Source organism: Heteronotia binoei, chromosome 11 (assembly GCF_032191835.1).
Source record: "Heteronotia binoei isolate CCM8104 ecotype False Entrance Well chromosome 11, APGP_CSIRO_Hbin_v1, whole genome shotgun sequence".
Lineage (NCBI taxonomy): Eukaryota > Metazoa > Chordata > Lepidosauria > Squamata > Gekkonidae > Heteronotia > Heteronotia binoei.
The window spans coordinates 89,996-111,445 of record NC_083233.1 but is presented as its reverse complement, the minus strand read 5'-3'; the positions used below and the strand labels follow the sequence as shown (position 1 = coordinate 111,445).

Genomic DNA, 21,450 nt, shown 5'->3' with positions numbered 1-21,450 from the left:
AAAGGTTCGTTATCTATTAACTCTGAAATAACAAGTCAACAGACCTGCCCTGCCTCTGTGGATCTGGTCAAAAGTGAATTGATCTGTTATGCGAAACAGACCTCAAGTCAGGAAATTCACATTTGACGAGATCCACAGATCCACATTTGACGAGATCCACGGCTGCAGGGCAGGTCTGTTGTACACAAACCCTGGCTCAAGGTGGCAAATTTGAACTTAGTACAATGTGACCTGCCTTATGTGGCCTGCCCAAAGTGGCAAAATTCAACCTAGCCCAAGGTTGCCTGCCCAATGTGGCAAATTGTAACCTAGCCCAAGTGTCCACTCACCTACCCCATTAGGGAGATGGATTCTGGGGCTCTGTTTCCAGGCTGACTGGCATCTTACATCATGCCCAATGGCTGTTCTGCCACTTGAGGTCCCACCTCACTGAGGAAATGGATTCTGGGTGCTGACAGCTGTTCTTGGGGCTCTTTAGCTTGGAGAAACATCGACTGCGGGGTGACATGATAGAGGTTTACAAGATTATGCATGGGATAGAGAAAGAAGTACTTTTCTCCCTTTCTCACAATACAAGAACTCATGGGCATTCAATGAAATTGCTGAGCAGTCAAGTTAGAACGGATAAAAGGAAGTACTACTTCACCCAAAGGGTGATTAACATGTGGAATTCACTGCCACAAGACGTGGTGGCGGAAACAAGCATAGCCAGCTTCAAGAGAGGATTGGATAAACATCTGGAGCAGAGATACATCAGTGGCTATTAGCCACAGCATATTATTGGAACTGTCTAGGGCAGTGATGCTCTGTATTCTTGGTGCTTGGGGGGGGGGGGCAAAGTGGAAGGGCTTCTAGCCTCCACTTGTGAACCTCCTCTTTTTTTTGGCCACTGTGTGATGCAGAGTGTTGGACTGGATGGGCCACTGGACTGATCCAACATGTATTCTTTTATGTTCTTATGTTCTATGCCAGGACTGTGTTTTGGACTTGGAATGTCCCCTTTCAGCTCTCAGGCTGTTCTTCCACTCATTCACCCACTGTTGGGGAGATGGATTCTGGGTGTTGACACTTGTCAATGGCTCTTTCAAGGGGCTATGTGAATTCTGGCTGTGGCCACTTCTCCCCCCTCCCCATACACCTTTGTTTCACCAGGACTCGGTGGTTCCAGCCTCCCCTATCCATATCTGCTTCCTTGTGACTTGTGTCCCCACAAGAACCAGCACTCCCAGCCTCCTGCCACATCCATCTCTTCACCCCCAAGAATCACTTCCACCAGGGGGAGCCAGACAGGTGACTGCCTCTGGGCATGGTGGGAAGGGCTTGACGACCCCAGAATCCATGTCTCTGACAGCAAGGAGGTGGGTGGGTAACCACCTCTGGGCCCGCTGGGAAGGGCAGGCCATGTCCAGAATCCGTCTCTATGACAACAAGGAGATGGACGGGTGACCATCTCCCAGATAGGGTTGCCAAGTCCAATTCAAGACATATCTGGGGACTTTGGGGGTGTAGCCAGGAGACTTTGGGGGTGGAGCCAGGAGCAAGGTTGTGACAAACATAACTGAACTTCAAAGCCAGTTCTGGCAACCACATTTAAAGGGACCACACTCCTTTTAAATGCCTTCCCTCTATTGAAAATAATGAATAGGGACACCTTCTTTGGGGGCTCATAGAACTGGACCTCCTAGTCCAATTTTTTTTAACTTGGAGGGTGTTTTGAGGAGAGCACTGGATGCTATGATGAAAATTTGGTGCCTCTACCACAAAAAAAACACCCTCCCCGGAGCCCCAGATACCTGTGGATCAATTCTCCATTATACTCTATGGGAATCTGTCTCCATAGGGAATAATGGAGTGGCCAGCAGACATTTCCCTCCCTCCCCCCGCTTTCTGATGACCCCAAAGCAGGGGGAGGTCCTCCAAACCAGGGGATTTCCTGCCCCCACCTGGGAATTGGTAGCCCTACTCCCAGGACTGAGGGAGAAGATGTCAAGCCACCTCCCCAACCCAAAAACCCTTTCACCAGAGGGTGGGGGGGTGTGGGCAGCCACAAGGAGAAGTATTGCTTGTCTATAGCAACAATGTCTACAATGAGGAGGTGGGTGGTATTCTGCCCCCACTACCCCAAAGCCAATCCTCACCAAACATGAAGGGCAAGTAGAGGAGCATCCTGGGGAGGTCTATTGTGAGTTGGACAACTCTAGCTTGGAGAGGGTCATTTGACATGCTGACCCATTTTGCGTTATGGACCCTAAGATCTTCTCCTCTCACCCCCCCCCCCCCCAATCTGCCCACAACTGGGAGAGCAGGTAGAGGGGCCTCTGGCTTGCAGGGGGGGGGCATCTTGATCCTGCAGTTGTGATTTCCCCAGAAAGCATTTGCTGGGGCACCTGATTTGCAGGGGGCTGTAACTGAACCCCCCCCCCCTAAAATCCAATCTTCACTAAACATGGAGGGCAGGTACAGGAGAGTCAGCTGGAATCTCCCTGTAAGTTTGGTGTCTCTAGTTCACGGGGGGGGGGGGAGGACTGTTTCACCACACCATAAACTCATGAACCATGAGTTTGTTAAACAGAAAAGTTAATGACATTTGAAGGGTAAATTGATATAGAACATAAGAACATAAAAGAACTACGAGAAGCCATGTTGGATCAGGCCAACAGCCCATCCAGGCCAACACTCTGTTTCACACAGTGGCCAAAAAAAACAGGTGCCATCAGGAGGTCCACCAGTGGGGCCAGGACACTAGAAGCCCTCCCACTGTGTCCCCCCAAGCACCAAGAATACAGAGCATCACTGCCCCATACTGATGGACCTAATAGCCACTGATGGACCTCTGCTCCATATGTTTATCCAATCCCCTCTTGAAGCTGGCTATGCTTGATATTGATATTGTTTGGAAAACCAAGGAATCAAGAAATAGGTTTCTTACTGATTTACTTGCTAAAGATTTGGTGGGTTTTGAACTAGGATTCACTTCAGATGATGATGATGATATTGGACTTATATTTCACCGTCCACTCCGAATCTCAGAGTGGTTTACAATCTCCTTTATCCCCTTACAACAGACACAACAGGTGGGTGGGGCTGAGAGAGCTCTCATAGCAAAGGACAACCTCTGCAAGAGCTATGACTGACCCAAAGGCCATTCCAGCAGCTGCCAGTGGAGGAGTGGGGAATCAAACCCAGTTCTCCCAGATAAGAGTCAGCACACTTAACCACTACACTAAACATAATTAGGCACATGATTTGAATCAGGGTGATATAATCGGGCAGGTGTAATCTTTGTTTTGGGGACTCATGCTGTTCTCAGCAGCCCTTTCTTTAGGAGTTAATCAACAGGGAGGCAGAAATTTAGTTTAGGTGACATTCAACAAGAACCCATCTAATAAGAAACGGTCACTAACTGGGCATAAAGCTGAGCTACATTCAGGTTTTCCTCAGTGAAAATTTAGATAAGTTACAAAGCTGGTCTACAGAATGCTTCTCACATCACTTTGGGCTCATTAACTCCTTGCAATTCCCTTGGTACCTCAGTACTCATATTGTTTGGAAAGCTAAGGAATCATTTGTAGTATCAAAGACCTTGGATCATATCCAGATGTGCAGATATGATGAGATGCTTTTTTTCTCCCCTGTGCAGGAATTCAGTGTGTTTGGTGATCAGAAAGGTCCAGTTTGCACCCATAAACCCAGGCCCTGCACCAAAGTCTGAGATTACAAAGCAATTCATAATGTCTGAAAAGCCCCTGCATCTGGAGGCATCACTGGACAAGGAGGTCTGTTGTGTGTCCAGCCAGCTTTTCCAAGAGTCTGTTAATGTTTTCAGCCCATTGCTATGTCACATCTCTTCCTTTGATTACTGCAGATTACAGTATTCTGCTTCAAATTTATGCTCCAGCCTTCTCCTTGAACCTGTTGCTTGCTTTCCTCCTGCTCAGCATCTATCTCTGTTTTTGGTCTGCAGTGAACTTGTTATGCTGAGACTGTATTGGTTGCCATTTTGTCATCGGATCACATGAAACTATGTATTTCTTTGACCACCATCTCCTGTTATTTCAGATTTATTACCATGGAGATCCAATTGGAGTTAATGTCAAAATTAACAATACCACCAGCAAAGTTGTAAAGAAAATCAAGATATCAGGTGAGAGGGGTCAACAACAGAAACAACTATTTATTTATTTATTTACATTAGACTTTTATCCTGCCCTCTCCGCAAGCGGACTCAGGGTGGCTTACAACAGTCGTTTACACGATTTAAAACAATAAGTCAATAAAATCTATAAAACATGAATACAATTAAAATTTAAAAACTATTCCACAGTGCTGTACCATTACTATGTTGGCGGTTCTGTTTTTCAGACGGTTGGTCACCAGGAACTCTAGCTGATGTCACGTGGCAGCTCTCTCTCAGTTTAAGCATCGAAAGCCTGTCGAAACAATTCGGTCTTACAGGCCCTGCAGAATGTAGGAAGGTCCCGCAGGGCCCTTATGGCCTCCGGGAGAGCATTCCATAACTCTGGTGCTGCCACCGAAAAGGCCCTGGCTCTTGTCAAACGCAACCTGGCCTCCTTTGTTCCAGGGGTGGACAGCAGATTTTTTGTCCCTGAACACAGTGCTCTCTGGGGGATATATGGGGAAAGGTGGGCCCACAGATAAACAGGTCCCTAACCATAAAGGGCTTTAAAGGTCAATACCAACACCTTGAAACGGATTCGGAACACAATAGGTAGCCAGTGCAGCTCTTTCAGCACTGGCTGAATGTGCTCCCATCGAGGGAACCTCATTAACAGCCGTGCCGCAGCGTTCTGCACTAACTGTAGTTTCCAAGTCAGAGTCAAGGGTAGCCCCATGTAGAGAGCATTACAGTGATCTATTCTTGAGGTGACCGTAGCATGGATCACCATTGCTAAGTCATTGTGTTCCAGAAAAGGAGCCAGCTGCCGCACCCGCCGAAGATGAAAAAAGGTGGATCTAATAGTGGCTTCTACCTTGGCCTCAATCATAAGGGAGGACTCAAGGAGCACGCCCAAGCTCTTGACCTTAGGGGCCGGTATCAATGGCACCCTGTCTAAAGCTAGCAGCTCCCCTTGGACCACCCCGGCTTAGATAGAGATCCTCCGTCTTCGTCGGATTCAATTTCAGCCGACTCAGCCTCAGCCAGGATGCTACATCTTGAAGAGCCAGGTTCAGATTCTCCGGGGTACAGTCGGACTGGCCACCCAGCAATAGATAGAGCTGGGTGTCGTCTGCGTATTGGTGACAACCCAGTCCATACCTCCTGACAATCTGGGCAAGGGGGCGCATATAGATGTTAAATAACATCGGGGACAGACCCGCACCCTGAGGCACACCACATGTGAGTAAGTGCCTCTGGGATGACTCCTCCCCTATCATCACCCTTTGTCCCGGATCTTGGAGAAAGGAAGTCAACCACTGTAAGGCGGACCCCTGAATCCCCATGTCGGCAAGGTGGCCAGTCAGTAGCTGATGATCAACCGTATCAAAAGCGGCTGACAGGTCCAATAATAGCAGCACTGCTGAGCCACCCTGATCCAGATGTCACAGGAGGTCATCCATGAGAGTGACCAGAACCATCTCTGTCCCGAGACCTGGTCAAAAGCTGGACTGGAATGGATCCAGTGCAGAAGTGTCCTCCAGGGATCCCTGTAGCTAAATTGCCACCGCCCGCTCTATAACCTTACCCAAAAAGGGAAGGTTTGATACTGGCCGATAGTTCACCAATACAGCCAGATCTGCAGATGGTTTTTTCAAGAGGGGACAGACCACAGCCTCTTTATGGGCATGGGAAAGATCCCTTCTGTCAGGGATCTATTGATGATACCTTGCAGTGGTTCAGGTAGCATCGCCTGGCTAGCTTTTATAAGCTAGGACGGGCACGGATCCAACCTACAAGTCGTAGGTTTTACAGCTAAAAGGATCCTGTCAACTTCCTCCAGGCTGAGTGGACTGAAGGAATCCAGAACTCGACCAGAAGACGTGCTCAGTGTCCCAAGTTCTTTCACTGTATCAAGTATGGCGGGAAGGTCGTGTTGGAGCGACAAGACTTTATCTGCGAAAAAGCTCGCAAAAGCCTCACAGCCTATTTCCAATTCTCTAATATTTTGTTTACCATGCGGTAAAATTGTTAGTGACTGAATTATGCTAAACAATTGTGCTGGGTGCGAGGTCGCAGATGCAATCCAGGATGCAAAATAATTCTTCTTTGTGGCCTGGACTGCCATCTCATAGGTCCGCATAAATGACCTATAGGATGTTCTCGTAGCTTCATTTCGAGTATGTCGCCATTGTCTCTCTAGTCGTCTTAATTGCCGTTTCATTGATCGCAGCTCCAGGGTATACCATGGAGCGGATCGTGAACGAGGATGAAGAGGATGTCGGGGAGCGATCTCATCAATGGCCGTGGAGAGCTGGCTATTCCAGTTCTCCACCAGTTCATCCAACGAGTCGCCAGAGGGCCAGGGATCCCGCATAGCCATTTGAAGCTGCAAAGGGTCCATCTGGCTACGTGGGTGAGCTAAAACTTGCTCACCGCCTAGACGGGGTGGAGGTGGTGTATTCACATGAGCCCTCAGGGCATAGTGGTCAGACCATGGCACCGCCTCGGCAAAAATCTGATCCACTCCAACTCCCGCCGCAAAGATCAGGTCTAATGTATGCCCAGCCTTGTGCGTGGGCACTGTTACATATTGGGAGAGTCCCAGGGCTGCCATGGAAAGCACTAAGTCCGTTGCCCGAGTGGAAGCTGCCTCCTTGGCATGGACATTGAAGTCACCGAAGACTATAAGCCAAGGGTGCTCCAATGACCAGCCTGCTACAGCCTCCATCAGGGACGGTAGGGCACTAGGGATGTGCAAAAAAAAAAAATTCGGATTGACACGGATTCGGAAGTATACGGGGGGGGGGGAATTCGGAATCCCCGTATACTCCTGAATACTGCATTCAGAATAGCCGCATATACGGTAGATGCGCGGCTATTACCGAATATACGGCCCTATTATACCCTATGGGCCATTGAAATCAATGGCAAATAGGGTATATTTGAAGCCGCATGGAGGGGAGGGGGTTTGAGATAGAGCCCCCAAATTTGCAGGGGACCTGCAGGGGACTCTCCCCTCCAAGAAGTCCCAAAAAGATTGGGCCAGGGGATCCCATTCCAGGGGCACCCAAAGAGGGTGCCCCTATTCCATCATTATACCCTATGGGCCATTGAAATCAATGGCAACATAGGACATAATTAGAGGCTACTGGGGGGCAGGGGGTTTGAGGGAGAGCCCCCAAATTTTCAGGGGACCTGCAGGGTACTCTCCCCTCCACCACCCCCCAAGTCCCAAAAAGATTGGGCCAGGGGGTCCCTGTCTTTGGGCTCCCCAAAAGGCCCATTGATGGGGAAAGCCCAATTAGCCACTTCCTCACTTTAATTGTCGTGGGAAAAGTGGCTCTGGGGAGCAGGGGGGTTTGAGGAGAGCCCCCCAAACTGCTGTGCAGCTTCAGGGCACTGTCCCACATAAAACCCACAAGGCCAAAAAAAAATTGGACCAGGGGGTCCAATTCCTGGGGCATCCAAAGCCAAACCTAACCACATCAGAGAATCTCTATAGGACCCAAATGCACTACATCCCTCTATCTACTCTATGAACCCTGCAGGCCTGGAAGCAATATAAACCCAGTTGCCAATGTCACTGCCACACAAAACACAATCTGCTCAAGGTCTGCTCTGCAGACCTGGCTGCAGCAAACCCAAATGCCAGCTCTCCAGCCCTGCCCCAAACAACACGGGGAGAGCTGGCCAACCACAACAAACCTGCTGGTTCTGGGTCTCTCACCCAGGTGCCAGCTTCCCTGCCACAGAACACACAATCTACAGATGCCAGCTCTCCTGCCCTGCCCCAAACAACACAGGGAGAGCTGGCCAACCACAACAAACCTGCTGGTTCTGGGTCTCTCACCCAGGTGCCAGCTTCCCTGCCACAGAACACACAATCTACAGATGCCAGCTCTCCAGCCCTGCCCCAAACAACACAGGGAGAGCTGGCCAACCACCACAAACCTGCTGGTTCTGGGTCTCTCACCCAGGTGCCAGCTTCCCTGCCACAGAACACACAATCTACAGATGCCAGCTCTCCTGCCCTGCCCCAAACAACACAGGGAGAGCTGGCCAACCACAACAAACCTGCTGGTTCTGGGTCTCTCACCCAGGTGCCAGCTTCCCTGCCACAGAACACACAATCTACTCTATAAAAACAAGAAAGTGACCCAGCCCACACACACCCTCACCAACCCCCACACCAACCAGAGGTAATTTAAAAAAACCGAAACAAAACCAGCAGAATCACAAAAGGCCAAGTGTTAAAAAAGTGGCCTTTTCACCAACAAGAAAGCTCAGGCCAAATAAGTCAACAACACCCCCACCCCCAAACCAAGAAAAGGGACAACAGGAGAAAAGGCCAAGCAACTCAAGTGTTAAAAAATGGCCTTTTCACCAATAAGAAAGCTCAGGCCAAATCAGTCAACAATACCCCCCCCCCCCCCAATAACCTGAAGAGAAAAGTAACACAGCAGCAACACAACACAGCAGCAACAAATCAAACACTGAAACAGTAAAAAAACTCAACTTTTAACAATACAGGAACTCCCCCCCCCCAAAAAAAAACTCTTCACCCTAACCCCAAGAAATCCAAGCCACCCAAATCAGGAGAAGTAAAAGGACACTGCACTTCTAAAAGTCCTCTCACTAAATTAAGATATGGGCAAATTAGCAAAAAAAACCCACCCCAGGCCCCCACCCCCAGCAGAACCTAACCCCAACCCCAAATAGGCTACCCTACCCACCCAGTACTCACCTACCCAAATCTGGACAAGTAAAGGGACTCTAGTCCTTTTACCAACAAAAACTAAAACAAGAACCCCAAAACTGTCTTACCTTGTCTTCTCTGAGTCCAGGGAAGTAAGGCTGAGTGAGAGAGCAGCAGGCAGCAGCAGCTGAAGCCAAGGGCCAGCCACCAGCAGCAGCACAATCTCTCTCTCACACACACACACACCAAGCCACACACCAACACAGCAATGGAGGAGTCCAGCAGGAAGACTCCTTAAAAAGGTTCTCTGGCCCTACAGAGAGCAATTTCAAAAAATAGCACTGCTCTCTGATTGGCCAGACAACAGTGCTTACTTGGATACCCAAGTAAGCAAAAGATCAAAATAACAACAATGTAGCTGATGGCTGGGCCATCAGCTGCACACAACAGCCCTGCAAAGCATGCATTTGCAATGCATTTTGCAAATGCATGCTTTGGATTGGCTGCTGGGGCTCCTCTTCCCCCTCCCCCCCTCCCTGATCCCAGGGAGGCTATGGGAGAGGCGGGAAGAGGCCACTAAAGGCGGGAAAGTACTAGGCAAGCAGCTCCTTTGAGGCTGCAGAAGCCACTTTCCCGCCTTTTGCTTTGACAGCTTTGACAGCCGTATACTTCCGAATAGCTATTCGGAAGCATACGGCGAGCCGTATTCGGCTGCCGCATAATAGGCGGCAATGGGAATCGGCTACAGCCGATTCCGTATACAGCCGAATCAGTATGCACATCCCTATAGGGCACTGGCTGGTGCGCTAGGCAGACAATACACCAGCCAGATTGCTAAACTCTCCCCTACATCCCACACCAGGCCAGCACATTCTATGCCTACGATCTTTAGCAGAGGGAGCGCCCTGAAGGAGCAATCCTCCCATATGAAAATAGCCACCCTTCCCCCTTCCACCACTAGTCCGAACCTGATGAAGAACGGAGAACCCAGGAGGGGCTACTTGGGAGAGAGCCACTGTCTCCCCATCCCGCACCCAGGTCTCTGTCACACAAGCCAGGTCCATGTCCTGTCTGATAAAAAAAATCCTGCAGGATTGAGGTTTTATTATTTATGGACCTGGCGTTGCACAATATCAGACACGGAGGCGAATGTTTCCACTTGGCCCTTCTACCTGCTATCTTTGGGATGGGACACAGGCTGGAAGGGGAACAAGCCCTCTTGTGTCTCAATCTCCTTCCATTCCAATTTTGCCTGCTCCCACCGCAATACTTTCCCCTCCCCAGGAGCACTGGAATCCCTTGGCTCGACATCATTTACCAAGATCTATACAGAGTCTCAGGTCACCAATCTCAGATCACACAGTCATGTATTCTTCTCCTCTCACCCACTCACTCAGTTTAATACTCTATCTACTAATATTCTTAAAGACCTAACTAAAAACACATACTTTCTACTAATAATTTATCCAAGCCAACTAAAAAATAAATCCTCTCCCCCACCCACCCTCTAATTAATTGGCAAAATTCATGTCCCCATTCAATTTAGTAGCTAAATAATCAATTAGGTCCAAATACAATCAACTTACAAGCAATTTTTCCAAATGAAAACCCTTAGGATAGTAGTATTAAATGGATAATTTACTAGCTGGAAGACAGATGTTAAAGTGCTAGTGTTCTTAAGGTTCCTTAAGGTGCTGGGAGGTCTAGCATCAGATGATTTGGTAGCTGGAGGACAGATTTTAAAGTGCCAGTGTTCTTACAGTTCTTAAAGTGCTAAACAATCTTTAACAAAACCTTGGCAATGCGAGTAACTAACTTGTTTACATGGTGGGTAAAGATAATTCTATGTTTGTTCTACATAACTCATTTATCCTTTCTTTTTTTCTATTTCAACTTGTTCTGCAACTCATCTTCCATTACATATTGTTATCATCCCTCATAACAAACGTCATATTTCATGATAAAGTTTCTGGCTCTTATTGTCTGCCATGATATTGGCATCTGGTAAACTATTGGTGGTAAACTATTGTTGTTAGTAGAATGGCTGTCTTCCACACCGTTTTCTACTTCTTAAAGCCATTTAAGGTCTTCATCTTGTCCTACATCTAATCTATTGTTAGACAATATCTTCAGGTGATGGTACCTTAAAGTTAGGGCTTTTTCTGAGCAGGAACACACAGGAACACAGTTCTGGCTGGCTTGGCATCAGGGGTGTGGCCTAATATGTGAATTAGTTCCTGCTGGGCTTTTTCTACAAAAAAAGCCCTGTGCAAAGCAATGGTGACATAGGGGATGTGGCCTAATATGCAAATGAGTTCCTGCTGGGCTTTTCCTACCAAAAAAGCTCTGCTTAAAGTCAAGCTCTAGTATTTATTTGAGAAGGAAAACATCCTTCTAGTGCTGAGGAAAATATTAGATGTGTAGATTAAATGGATAGTTGATGAGATGGAAAAGAAGCTGGCTTAGGAGTCAGAAAACTCATAACTGGTCACCATTTCACTAATGTTAGGTTTTATTAATCTAGAAACAATTGCTGTTGTGTATCTTCTGGACTTCCTGGGTCATTGCTCTCCCCCCCCCTCTTTCTCTGCTTAGTTGAGCAAACAACAGATGTGGTTCTCTATTCTCTGGACAAATATACGAAGATTGTATGTTCTGAGGAGATAACGTAAGTAGGAGATATTTTATCAGATTAAGAAGGAGGGAAGAAAGAAAATGACCAAATAATGGGAAATTGTATTTTTGCAGGGACAAAAGAAACCAATCTCAGGTTCTTCATATCTGAGATTTTATTAGAAGAGCTACAGCTTGGTCCAAATAGGCATTGTTTCATTTCAGTTTTGGCCCCTCTCTGGCCAAAGACAGCCACTTGAAGTATGGGACTTTCTCTTCCCCCTCCCGAAGCCCCCACAATGTTGTTCCTGAGGGTGAGCAGAACCTCAGGAACACTACAGGGGAAAGTCTTCAGTGGGAAGAGGGAATTGTCTTCAGAAAGAAATGGCTGGATACAAGCCACTCTTCAACAAATTCAACAAACGATGCCCCATAAACAGTTCTAAACATTTGGCAGGAAAAAAATTAGAACATCATTCAAAAATAACATCCTAGAAAATAAAACAGCATTGAAAAGTCCCTCAAAATGCCTCTGGTAGTCTTTGGAATTTTGAAGATATTCAGATAGAGTGGATTCAATTGTTTCTCTTGGATGAGTTCAGAAAGGTCATGACCACTTAGATCAGATTGCCAATGTGAAGTCAACATGCTGAATTCATCTTATTTTCTACACAGAAATAATTTCCATGTAGGAAACTTTCAAGGATAGTGGGTCCTTTTTAAAAAGAATCCCAAATGTTAAAATCACTTTGTTTTGGTATATAGCATCCCACCAGCATAAAGATTTAGTATGTTGTTCTCCTTTTTAGTGAGAATGTGGCTGCTGAATCTACTTTCTCCAAAAGCTATTCTGTGACCCCCACCTTAACCAACAACCGTGAAAAACGTGGCCTAGCACTGGATGGCAAACTCAAGCATCAGGACACAAACCTGGCTTCTACCACCATGTAAGAGAAACCACTTCCCTTCATCATTGCCTTCTGTCTATTCTCTTTATGATGTTCAATTTTCTCTTTCAGTAAATACCATATATCACACCCTCCCCCTCTTTAGGCTGAGACCTGGAATGGACAAGGAAGTGCTTGGGATTATTGTGTCCTACAAAATCAAAGTCAACCTGATGGTAACCAGAGGAGGGTGAGCATCTCTGTAATCTCTCTCCCCCCCCTCCCTCTCTGTATCTCCATCAACAATAACAAACAGGCAACCTTTATTGGCATATCAAGGATAAAAGTACATTAAAAGTTTATAAAAAAATGGAAAAACAAAGGGAGCAATAAACAAAATACATCAGTTAACAGCTTCCCCGGCTTGAATTATGAACTGAGGAAAACAGGTGACTAGAGGTTATGAGAGGATTGTAACCAGAAAGTAGCCACTGGATCTTAACTCTGTCATGTACAGAGAAGGGGATTCAGATTTTTTTCTCAGAACTTAATATAAAATGTGGGAAATGGATTCAATAGTTTCCAGACTACAGGGGCATCTTCCAGAGAAGATGGCAGATGGCAGTACATAAAATCTGGCCAACATGAATGCCTTTCTTTGCTGAGGATTAGTTAAGGAGCAGAAACAAGTGTCTAACTGCCCAGGAGTCAGGAATAATCCCAGATGAGTTGGAGAGCAAGTTTTCCTAGCTGCCTCAGTCAGGCGCTGAAATTGAATATCTAAAAGCCTGCATTTGATTATTTGGAATACTGTTGAAGCAGATGATAGGTACAACAAATCCAGAAGAATGACTATAGATCTAATTTTTATGGACTAATTCATGATAAACTGTCAGCATTAGGAAAGTGAAATAATTTGAGTCAGAATTGAACAAAAAGCAAAGCCAAAATTTGATTGTCAAAAGCCAGGCTTGAGTTTCCAACAACATCTGGCCAGTTTCAAGACAAATCGAAACATATGGTACACAGTTAGGAAGACCAAGGATTTTTTGTAGAAAAAGAGATTGTAGCCCTCAACAGAAGGATTGATTGCATTTATCCATATAGGAGCTCCATATAGCAATTGTGGGCTGGATTTGGCATTAAAGACTTTTAAAGCCATGGGAACATACCTATTATCTCTCAAATAAAAGAAACGGAAAATGGCAGCAGCACTCTTCCTTGCTAAGTTGGTGGCACAATTACATTGTGTAGCCCAGCTCCCATTATAATAAAAATAGATCCCCAGATATTTGAAAGATTCAACCTGCTCAATGGGGTTTCCCTGAATTGCCCATACAAGCTGTTTCCAAGATTCAGCAAAGACTAAGGTCTTTGTTTTCCTTTAGTTCAGTGTTAGTCTGTTGTTATCACAGTAGATCAAGCACTGATGTAAAAGATGCCTCAGAGCAATTCAGGAACATGAAAGCAGGACAGCATCATCCACATATAAAAGAACTGGGATTTGGCGCTGGGCAATTTTAGGGAAATGTCCATCGATATCAGATAAAGCTGGGGCTATGTCATTTAGAAACAGATTGAATAATGAGGGGGCAGTATCTCCTGTCTATCTCCCTATTGTTTACACCGTTACATATCTAAGAGTCAACTGTCAGCCTGTCTGTAGATACTCAAATACATGAGTTGGGCCTGAAAGGCTACAAAACAGATACTTCTGCAAATGTAGGGTGCTCCCCAGCTTTGCAGAAGAAACTAAAAACATAAAAAAAGACATTGGGGGGGGGGGTTAAATTTTTCTACCTCAAGAATGTTGTTCTATGCTTGTGCAGAACACTGACCTCCTCCACTTCTGCAGGCCTCAGAGCCCCCCAATCACCATGTCTGTGGAAGCTCCCAGTGGTGCTGCTGCCACTGCCAGGACCCAGGTTGCCTCCACTACCTGCACAGTGGGGAGTTGGCTGCTGTGAGGTTGTCTGGGCAAAGGCGTTTCTGTCCCCATCCTTGTCCACTGCAATGGGTCCAGCGGAGCCGGCTGCAGTGATGTCATCATGGGGTGGCTTCCTGCACCTGCCACAGTTGCCAGGCATCCTTCTTCCAGGCTCCACCGAAGCCAGGAGGCCAAAGCTCTGTGGCTGCTGCTGCTGGACCTGCTGTGGCTCCAGGCTGAAAGCAGAAGAAGATGATATTGGATTTATATCCCGCCCTCCACTCCGAAGAGTCTCAGAGCGGCTCACAATCTCCTTTACCTTCCTCCCCCACAACAGTCACCCTGTGAGGTGGGTGGGGCTGGAGAGGGCTCTCACAGCAGCTGCCCTTTCAAGGACAACCTCTGCCAGAGCTATGGCTGACCCAAGGCCATGCTAGCAGGTGCGAGTGGAGGAGTGGGGAATCAAACCCGGTTCTCCTAGATAAGAGTCCGCACACTTAACCACTACACCAAACTGAAGGCAGCAAAAGGCCAAATGCAAAACAGCACCACCAAATCCAAAGAAAAGTCAGTTGAAAAAGCAGCAGAAACAAACAAACACGTCATGGCTCCTGATTCCTCTCCTCCCCCCTTACACCACAACCTACCCCCCCCCCCAAACCAACCCAAGGGAAATCTGAAATAATAATTTAAAATATTTTAAAATGAAGTTGAATCAAACCAGATCTTCAGGCCAGCAGTAGTTCAAATTCTGGAATTTAAGGAGACATGAAGAGTGGAGCAGAGCAACCAGAGACACACTAGTCACTCCAGATTTCTTGCTTTTAAGCCCTTCGTGTTGGAGGACTGTTGGGGTCTGCTGTCTTCAAGGGCCTGGGAATCACCAGCTCTACAGCACATATTGTGGGGAAGGGGTCCTTGCAGCCAGTGGGCCCCACCTCTTTGGGGGTGGACAGAAACATGGTGAGGCTGTGGCTGTGGCACTACTGTCATAGCTCAGAGAGTCATGAAATTACATCTCTAGGTGAATTGGGGCGGAGGAGGGGAGCAAGGAGGGAGCACCTGGGGAGGAGGCCTGGCCAGGTCCCAAAGTGTGGAGACTGTATGCCACGTTACGGATGTTCGTGCAAATAGAATTGAGCCAAATATATATGCATTGGATCCTGGCATTTGCAGGTCTCCAAAAGTGTCTCTCCCACCCCCCACCCCCTCCTTTCCCCACTTCCTCCTGAAACTTGATATTGGCTTGTGGGGCGGCTTTAGGTAAGATTCCATCAGTTTCACAGGGTTGTTTTGTACAAGTTTGTTCATTGCTCAAGTCAGTTTGTGTCGGGTTCATGGGGTGGGGTTTTTCTTGCATTTCACACAGATTCAGATTCTTTCATTTTATAGTTTCAGATGCCTGGGGTTTCTATTGTTTCATTCTCAGGTTTTACATTGGTTGGCCTTACAATAGCTTGCAATAGCATTGGAGGGGGGGGGGAGTCTTGGGTTTTACTTTTTTTTCTGCTCTCTCCTTCATCTGTACCTTGAAATTTGGGAGTATTTAAAGGACAGGCACCAGCAGCTCTCTCACAATTGTGGTGCTATTCCCTTTAAAAATACCCCCAGACTCTTGGAAAGATTCCCCATCAGCCAAAAACCATAGAGTCATAGAGTTGGAAGGGGCTATACACAGGGCTGACCCTAGAGCATGCAGCATCCTTGGCAGGCCTGCCACCCACCGCCTGCCCGCCCCCAACAGAAGAGCAAAGAAGGCTGCAGGCAAGCAAGAAAGGCGGGGAAGGTGGCAGGCAAGCATGGAAGCCTGCAGGTGAGCAGTGGGGAAGGCACTGGACAAGGAAGTCTGTGAACAAGCCAGGAAGGCTGCGGGCAAGCAGTGGGGAAGGTGGTGGGGAAGGCACTGGGCAAGGAAGTCTGCGGACAAGCCAGGAAGGCTGCGGGTGAGCAGTGGGGAAGGTGGGGAGCAGGTGAGGAAGGCAGCAGGTGAGCAACAAGGAAGGTGGGGGAGGTGGCAGGCAAGCGAGGAAGGCAGCGGGTGAGCCAGGAAGGCTGCGGGTGAGCAGTGAGGAAGGCGGGGGAGGCAGCAGGCAAGTGAGGAAGGCAGCAGGCAAGTAGGGAAGGCAGCGGATGAGTGAGGAAGGCTGCGGGCAATCTGGGAAGACTGCAGGCGAGCCAGGAAAGCTGCACATGAGCAGCGGGGAAGGCACTGGGCAAGGAAGTCTGCAGACAAGACAGGAAGGCTGCGGGCGAGCAGTGAGGCTGCGGGCGAGCAGTGTACTGTGGGACCAAGATAGCTTGCGATCTGGATAATAGCAGAACTCCTCCAGCAAACCCATGCTGGTGTCTGAGAAATTGAACCTGAGAAATTGGAAACACCAGAAAAATTTGGCTACATTACAGCCTGCCCTGCCCCCCCCCCCCCCCGCCTCTCCTGCTGACACTCCTGGCTGTGTCGCTCTGCCTCAGGATGGCTGTGCTGCCAGGCTCTGGCCAAGGCCATGAGGGAATCCACAAGCTTCTGGACCATTGGCCACTGTGGGTGGAATGGGCAAGCAAATGGGATGGATCAAAGAAGTGGTTGCCATGGCATCCCTTTTTCCATGGGGTCCACTGACTCTCTGAGCCTTGCCATCACATCATGAGGCAGCATAGTTGCTAGGGAGTGGCTCCAGTGGCATCTCTGTAATCCCGAGCCCTATTGACAATGGTTGTGGTTTTCCAGTGGCACTTGGTGGCACTCTGTAGGATAACCACTGATATGGCTGCCATTCTGCCAGCAATCGACGCTTGTTGCTGCTGCTGCCAGCCAACCTAAGGAGAGGCTGCCCGGGTTGGGTGCTTCCCACACGAGCTGTTGTGTCTGTAGTTGTAAAAATGGCCAAACAGTAGTCTTGATGTCACCATGTCACAGGAGGACCCTCTATTCTCTTTCTTTCTGCTGTTTTCCAACATGTGTGTTTTTGCTTTTATTCACCAGCATCCTGGGAGATCTCACTTCAAGGTAAGGATCGATTGACATCTGCCACAATTTAAATAGAAGGTTGCAGAGCCTCAGATATTAATTTTATGTATATATTTATTAAAATATTAATGCATTAAAAATACTTGCTAGCATATTGCACTTTTCACAAAATATTACCAGCAAGTTCTAATAAGCAATATAACAAACAATTAAAAACATAGATGCTAAAGTACAAACCTCTAGCAATACTAACATCAAACCCAGGCAGATAGAGCTCGTTAATGTAACACCTACCACCTGGAGGACTCGCTGCCGGCGTCCCGGCTTACTGGGCCATGGCAGATGACCCCCAGGTGAAAGGGTGGAGCCAGTACCGCGCACACTGGGCTTCACCTAAAAAATTCCTCTGCGCAGGCCTGAAGGGCATATCCACATACACAACCCACAACACATCAAGTCCTGCAGCGATGGGCAAGGGGCGTAACGGCAGGTGGAAGGTGCCACTGGAAGCCGCAGTCCCGATCCTGCATGTAGGCGGTTCAGGGTATTGGTCGCCTGATGCTAACCCAGAGACGAAAGCATTTTTCGGCAGCACCCTGAACGACCAAGCAGCCTTATCTAGGGACAGCACTGCTTGCTCCACACGGAGAGGGGCCTAGAAAAGGTGGCCTAAACAAAGCTCGTCTCCACCACCCCAGTTGGCTAGCCGCGGTCAACAGGCATCCTTACTTGCGGTCAAAAAATAACAACAAAGAAAAGGCATGCACCTGCCTCACAAAGTGTGCAAAGACTAAAGCTTGCGTGTTGGAACATCAGAACCATGCTTGACACATAAATCTTCGTTCGCGAAGCCAAGCCGAGAGAGAGAGAGAGACTAAGTAAAACAGCAGTTTAAAAGTATACCAATACCATAGCAGATAGAGACACCACTGATAACAAAATTTGAATTGAACAACCTGAAAAATGATCTGAATAAGCCCAAGCAAACTTTTGGAAAACCCCTTATTAGTGCCAGAGGGAGTTAATCCCACCCCCATCTGATTTTAAGCAAAGGGTTCTGGGGAAGACACCCCATTACCACATTGTGATATTACTTTTTTATTGTACAAGACATGGGGTTTCAATTTTCAGAAGTTGTGCATACTCTGTTTATGTGTGTGCGTTAACATCTGAGTTCTATGCTTATGAAAAGGACCACATTTGTAATGCCACTGTGCATTTTTGATTGAAGCAAGGTTGTCAGCATTTACCTTTGGGTTACATTTCCCATGTCCTAAATGTTGGTACGTCTCTAGAAGCTATGCATTCCTGATCCTACAGTCCTCTCCATGCTTCCTTGGGAGCCAATCCCATTGAATTTATAGGATTTACTTTGAATAGACAGGCCATAGGATCATGGAGCAAATTAGATCTTTTCATCTACACTCTACAGGTGGCTAATGCCCGTTCTGACCTCTGTTCTTCTTCCTTTCAGTGACATCGTTGTGGACCTGCCACTTGTTCTGATGCACCCCAAACCCACAGATGGTGAGTCAATTTATACCCTGCCTTTCGGCTCCTTTCAGAACCACCCTGTAGTCTTAAAGGCATAAATAAAATGTATATAAAAACAGATTTTTAAACCCATTATGACCAAATGAATACACATAATTAGACCATTAAACCAGGAACTCTGACAGGGGAGATTTGAAACTTCTTGTTTCCCACCCATGCAAAAACCTCCCACACACTGTTTCTGCTGGCAAAAAAAGGCACAGAAGAGAAACCAGAAGCTTCCCACACACACATGCACACCTGCTATGCCTTTTGGCCTTTATCTGAGCTATTCCTTTCCCCCCTTTTAGCTGCATGTTCACAGTTCATACTCCATCAACTTGTATTTATAGTTAGGATTTTTGGTCTCAATGTGCATTACCTTGCACTTGGCCACGTTGAACCTCATTTGTCATATTGATGCTCACTCACTGAACCTCAACAGATCCCTTTGGAGTGCCTCACAATCCTCTCTGGTTCTCACCACCCTGAACAGTTTAGTGTCATCTGCAAACTTAGCCACTTCACTGCTTACTCCCGACTCCAGATCATTAATGAACAAGTTAAAAAGCATCAGACCCAGTACTGAGCCCTGTGGCACCCCACTACTTACCACCCTCCCCTGAGAAAATTGCCCATTTATACTCACTCTCTGTTTCCTATTAATTAGCCAGTTTTTGATCCACAAGAGGACTTGTCCTTTTACTCCATACTCTTAAGCTTACTTAGGAGCCTTTGATGAGGAACTTTATCAAAAGCTTTCTGGAAGTCAAGGTAAACAACATCTATTGGGTCCCCTTTGTCCACATGTTTGTTCACCCCCTCAAAGAACTCTAACAGGTTAGTGAGACAAGATCTTCTCTTACAAGAACGCATGCTGAGTCTTCCTCAATAACTTTTGTTCATCAATGTGCCTACTAATTCTCTCTTTCCTAACACTCTCCACTAACTTACCTGGTATTGAAGTCAGACTGACTGGCCTGTAATTCCCGGGATCTCCTCTGGAACCCTTTTTAAAGATGGGGGTGACATTAGCTACCTTCCAGCCTTCAGAAATGGAGGCAAATTTCAATGAAAGATTACATATTTTTGTCAGGAGATTCACAAGTTCACCATTGAGTTCTTTCAGAACTCTTGGATGTATGCCATCCGGGCCTGGTGACATCAGTTTTTAAATTGTCTATCAGTCATAGGACTTCCTCTCTCATCACCTCAATCTGACTCAGGTCTTTCAACACCCCTCCAGAAATCAGCGGTTCTAGAGTGAGCAAACACTTCTCATCTTCCTCAGTGAAGACTGAGGCAAAAAATGCATTCACCTACTTAGCCATTTCCCTATTCCCCTTCAGTCATGCTTTTACACCTTGGTCATCCAAGAGCCTCACTGCCTCCCTGGCTGGTTTCCTGCTTCCAATGTATTTGAAAAAAAAATGTATTGTTGGTCTTTATACTTTTTGCATTATGCTCCTCATAGTCCCTTTTTGCCTGTCTGATCACAGACTTGCATTTGATCTGCCACAGCCTGTGTTCCCATTTATTAATCTCACTTGGATTAGCTTTCCACCGATTAAAGGAATCCTTCTTACCTTTTACAGCTTCCATTACTTTGTTAACCATGCAGGACTTTTCCATAACTATTTGTGCCTTTCCTGACTTGCGATATATATTTTATCTGAGCTTCTAGGATCGTAGTTTCAAATAGCCTCTAAGCTTCCCCAAGGGTTTTGACCATATTTACCTTCCCCTCAGTTTCCTCCTCACATGCCCCCTCATCTCAGAGAGGTTACTCCTTTTAAAGTTAAAAGTGGTTGTGTTGGTCTTTTGGGGCAACTCCCTATTTATACAAATGGTGAACTAAATAAAATTATTTTCATTGCTCCTAAGCGATGCAATCACTTTTACATCTCTCGCCAGGTCTTGGATATTACTTAGGACCAAGTCCAGGATTGCCTCTTCCTTGATCATCTGCTCCATAGCGCAGTCATTGAGAGTGTCCAGAAACTGAATCTCTTTCTCCCAACCTGAACACATATTATCCCAATGTGCAGATAGTTAAAATCACCTATTATGACACAGTTTTTACATCTAACCGCTATCTTTAACTCTTTCATCATTTTATAATCATCTATATTTTGATCTGGTGGGCAATAAAAAACTCCCAGAGTTAAGCTTCCTTTTGGGCCCACTATTTCGACTCAAAGCATTTCTAGTAGCAAATCTAATTCTCTGACCTCAATCTTACTGTATCCCCTCTCTGACATACAGAGCCACCACACCTCCAATCTTTTCCTCCTTCTCCTTCTGATATAATTGATATCCAGGAATCACCATGTCCCACTGATTTTCCTCATTTCACCAAGTTTCTGAAATACCCACAATGTCTATATTTTCCCCCAAAACTAAGCATTCCAACTCCCCAATTTTACTTTGGACACTTCTAGCATTTGTATATATTGTTGTTCGGTCAAACAGTCGAGTCCAACTCTTTGCGACCCCATGGACAAAGTCACACCAGGCCCTCCTGTCTTCCACCATCCTCAGAAGTCTCCTCAAATTCGTGTTAGTTACATCAGTAATGCTGTCCAGTCATCTCATCTTTTGACATCCCCTTCTTCTTTTGCCTTCTGTCTTTCCCAGCATCAGGATCTTCTCCAGTGAGTGCTCTCTTCTCATTTGGTGGCCAAAGTATTTGAGCTTCAGCTTCAGCAT

At 46.8% G+C, this 21,450-nt stretch overlaps 1 protein-coding gene across 1 annotated transcript in view; it reads left to right on the top strand.

The window, feature by feature from the left end:
• LOC132579160 (arrestin-C-like) overlaps positions 1 to 18,806 on the top strand; it is a gene marked incomplete at its 5' end in the record, with an annotated part of 58,406 nt that extends 39,600 nt beyond the window's left edge. Inside the window, 7 exons of the mRNA XM_060249367.1 lie at positions 3,641 to 3,776; positions 4,060 to 4,144; positions 11,412 to 11,484; positions 12,239 to 12,376; positions 12,483 to 12,566; positions 17,224 to 17,247; positions 18,683 to 18,806. Of these exons, the coding sequence (XP_060105350.1) occupies positions 3,641 to 3,776; positions 4,060 to 4,144; positions 11,412 to 11,484; positions 12,239 to 12,376; positions 12,483 to 12,566; positions 17,224 to 17,247; positions 18,683 to 18,800 (658 nt within the window). The remainder of the gene's footprint in view (positions 1 to 3,640; positions 3,777 to 4,059; positions 4,145 to 11,411; positions 11,485 to 12,238; positions 12,377 to 12,482; positions 12,567 to 17,223; positions 17,248 to 18,682) is intronic.
• Positions 18,807 to 21,450: the final 2,644 nt, after the last annotated feature.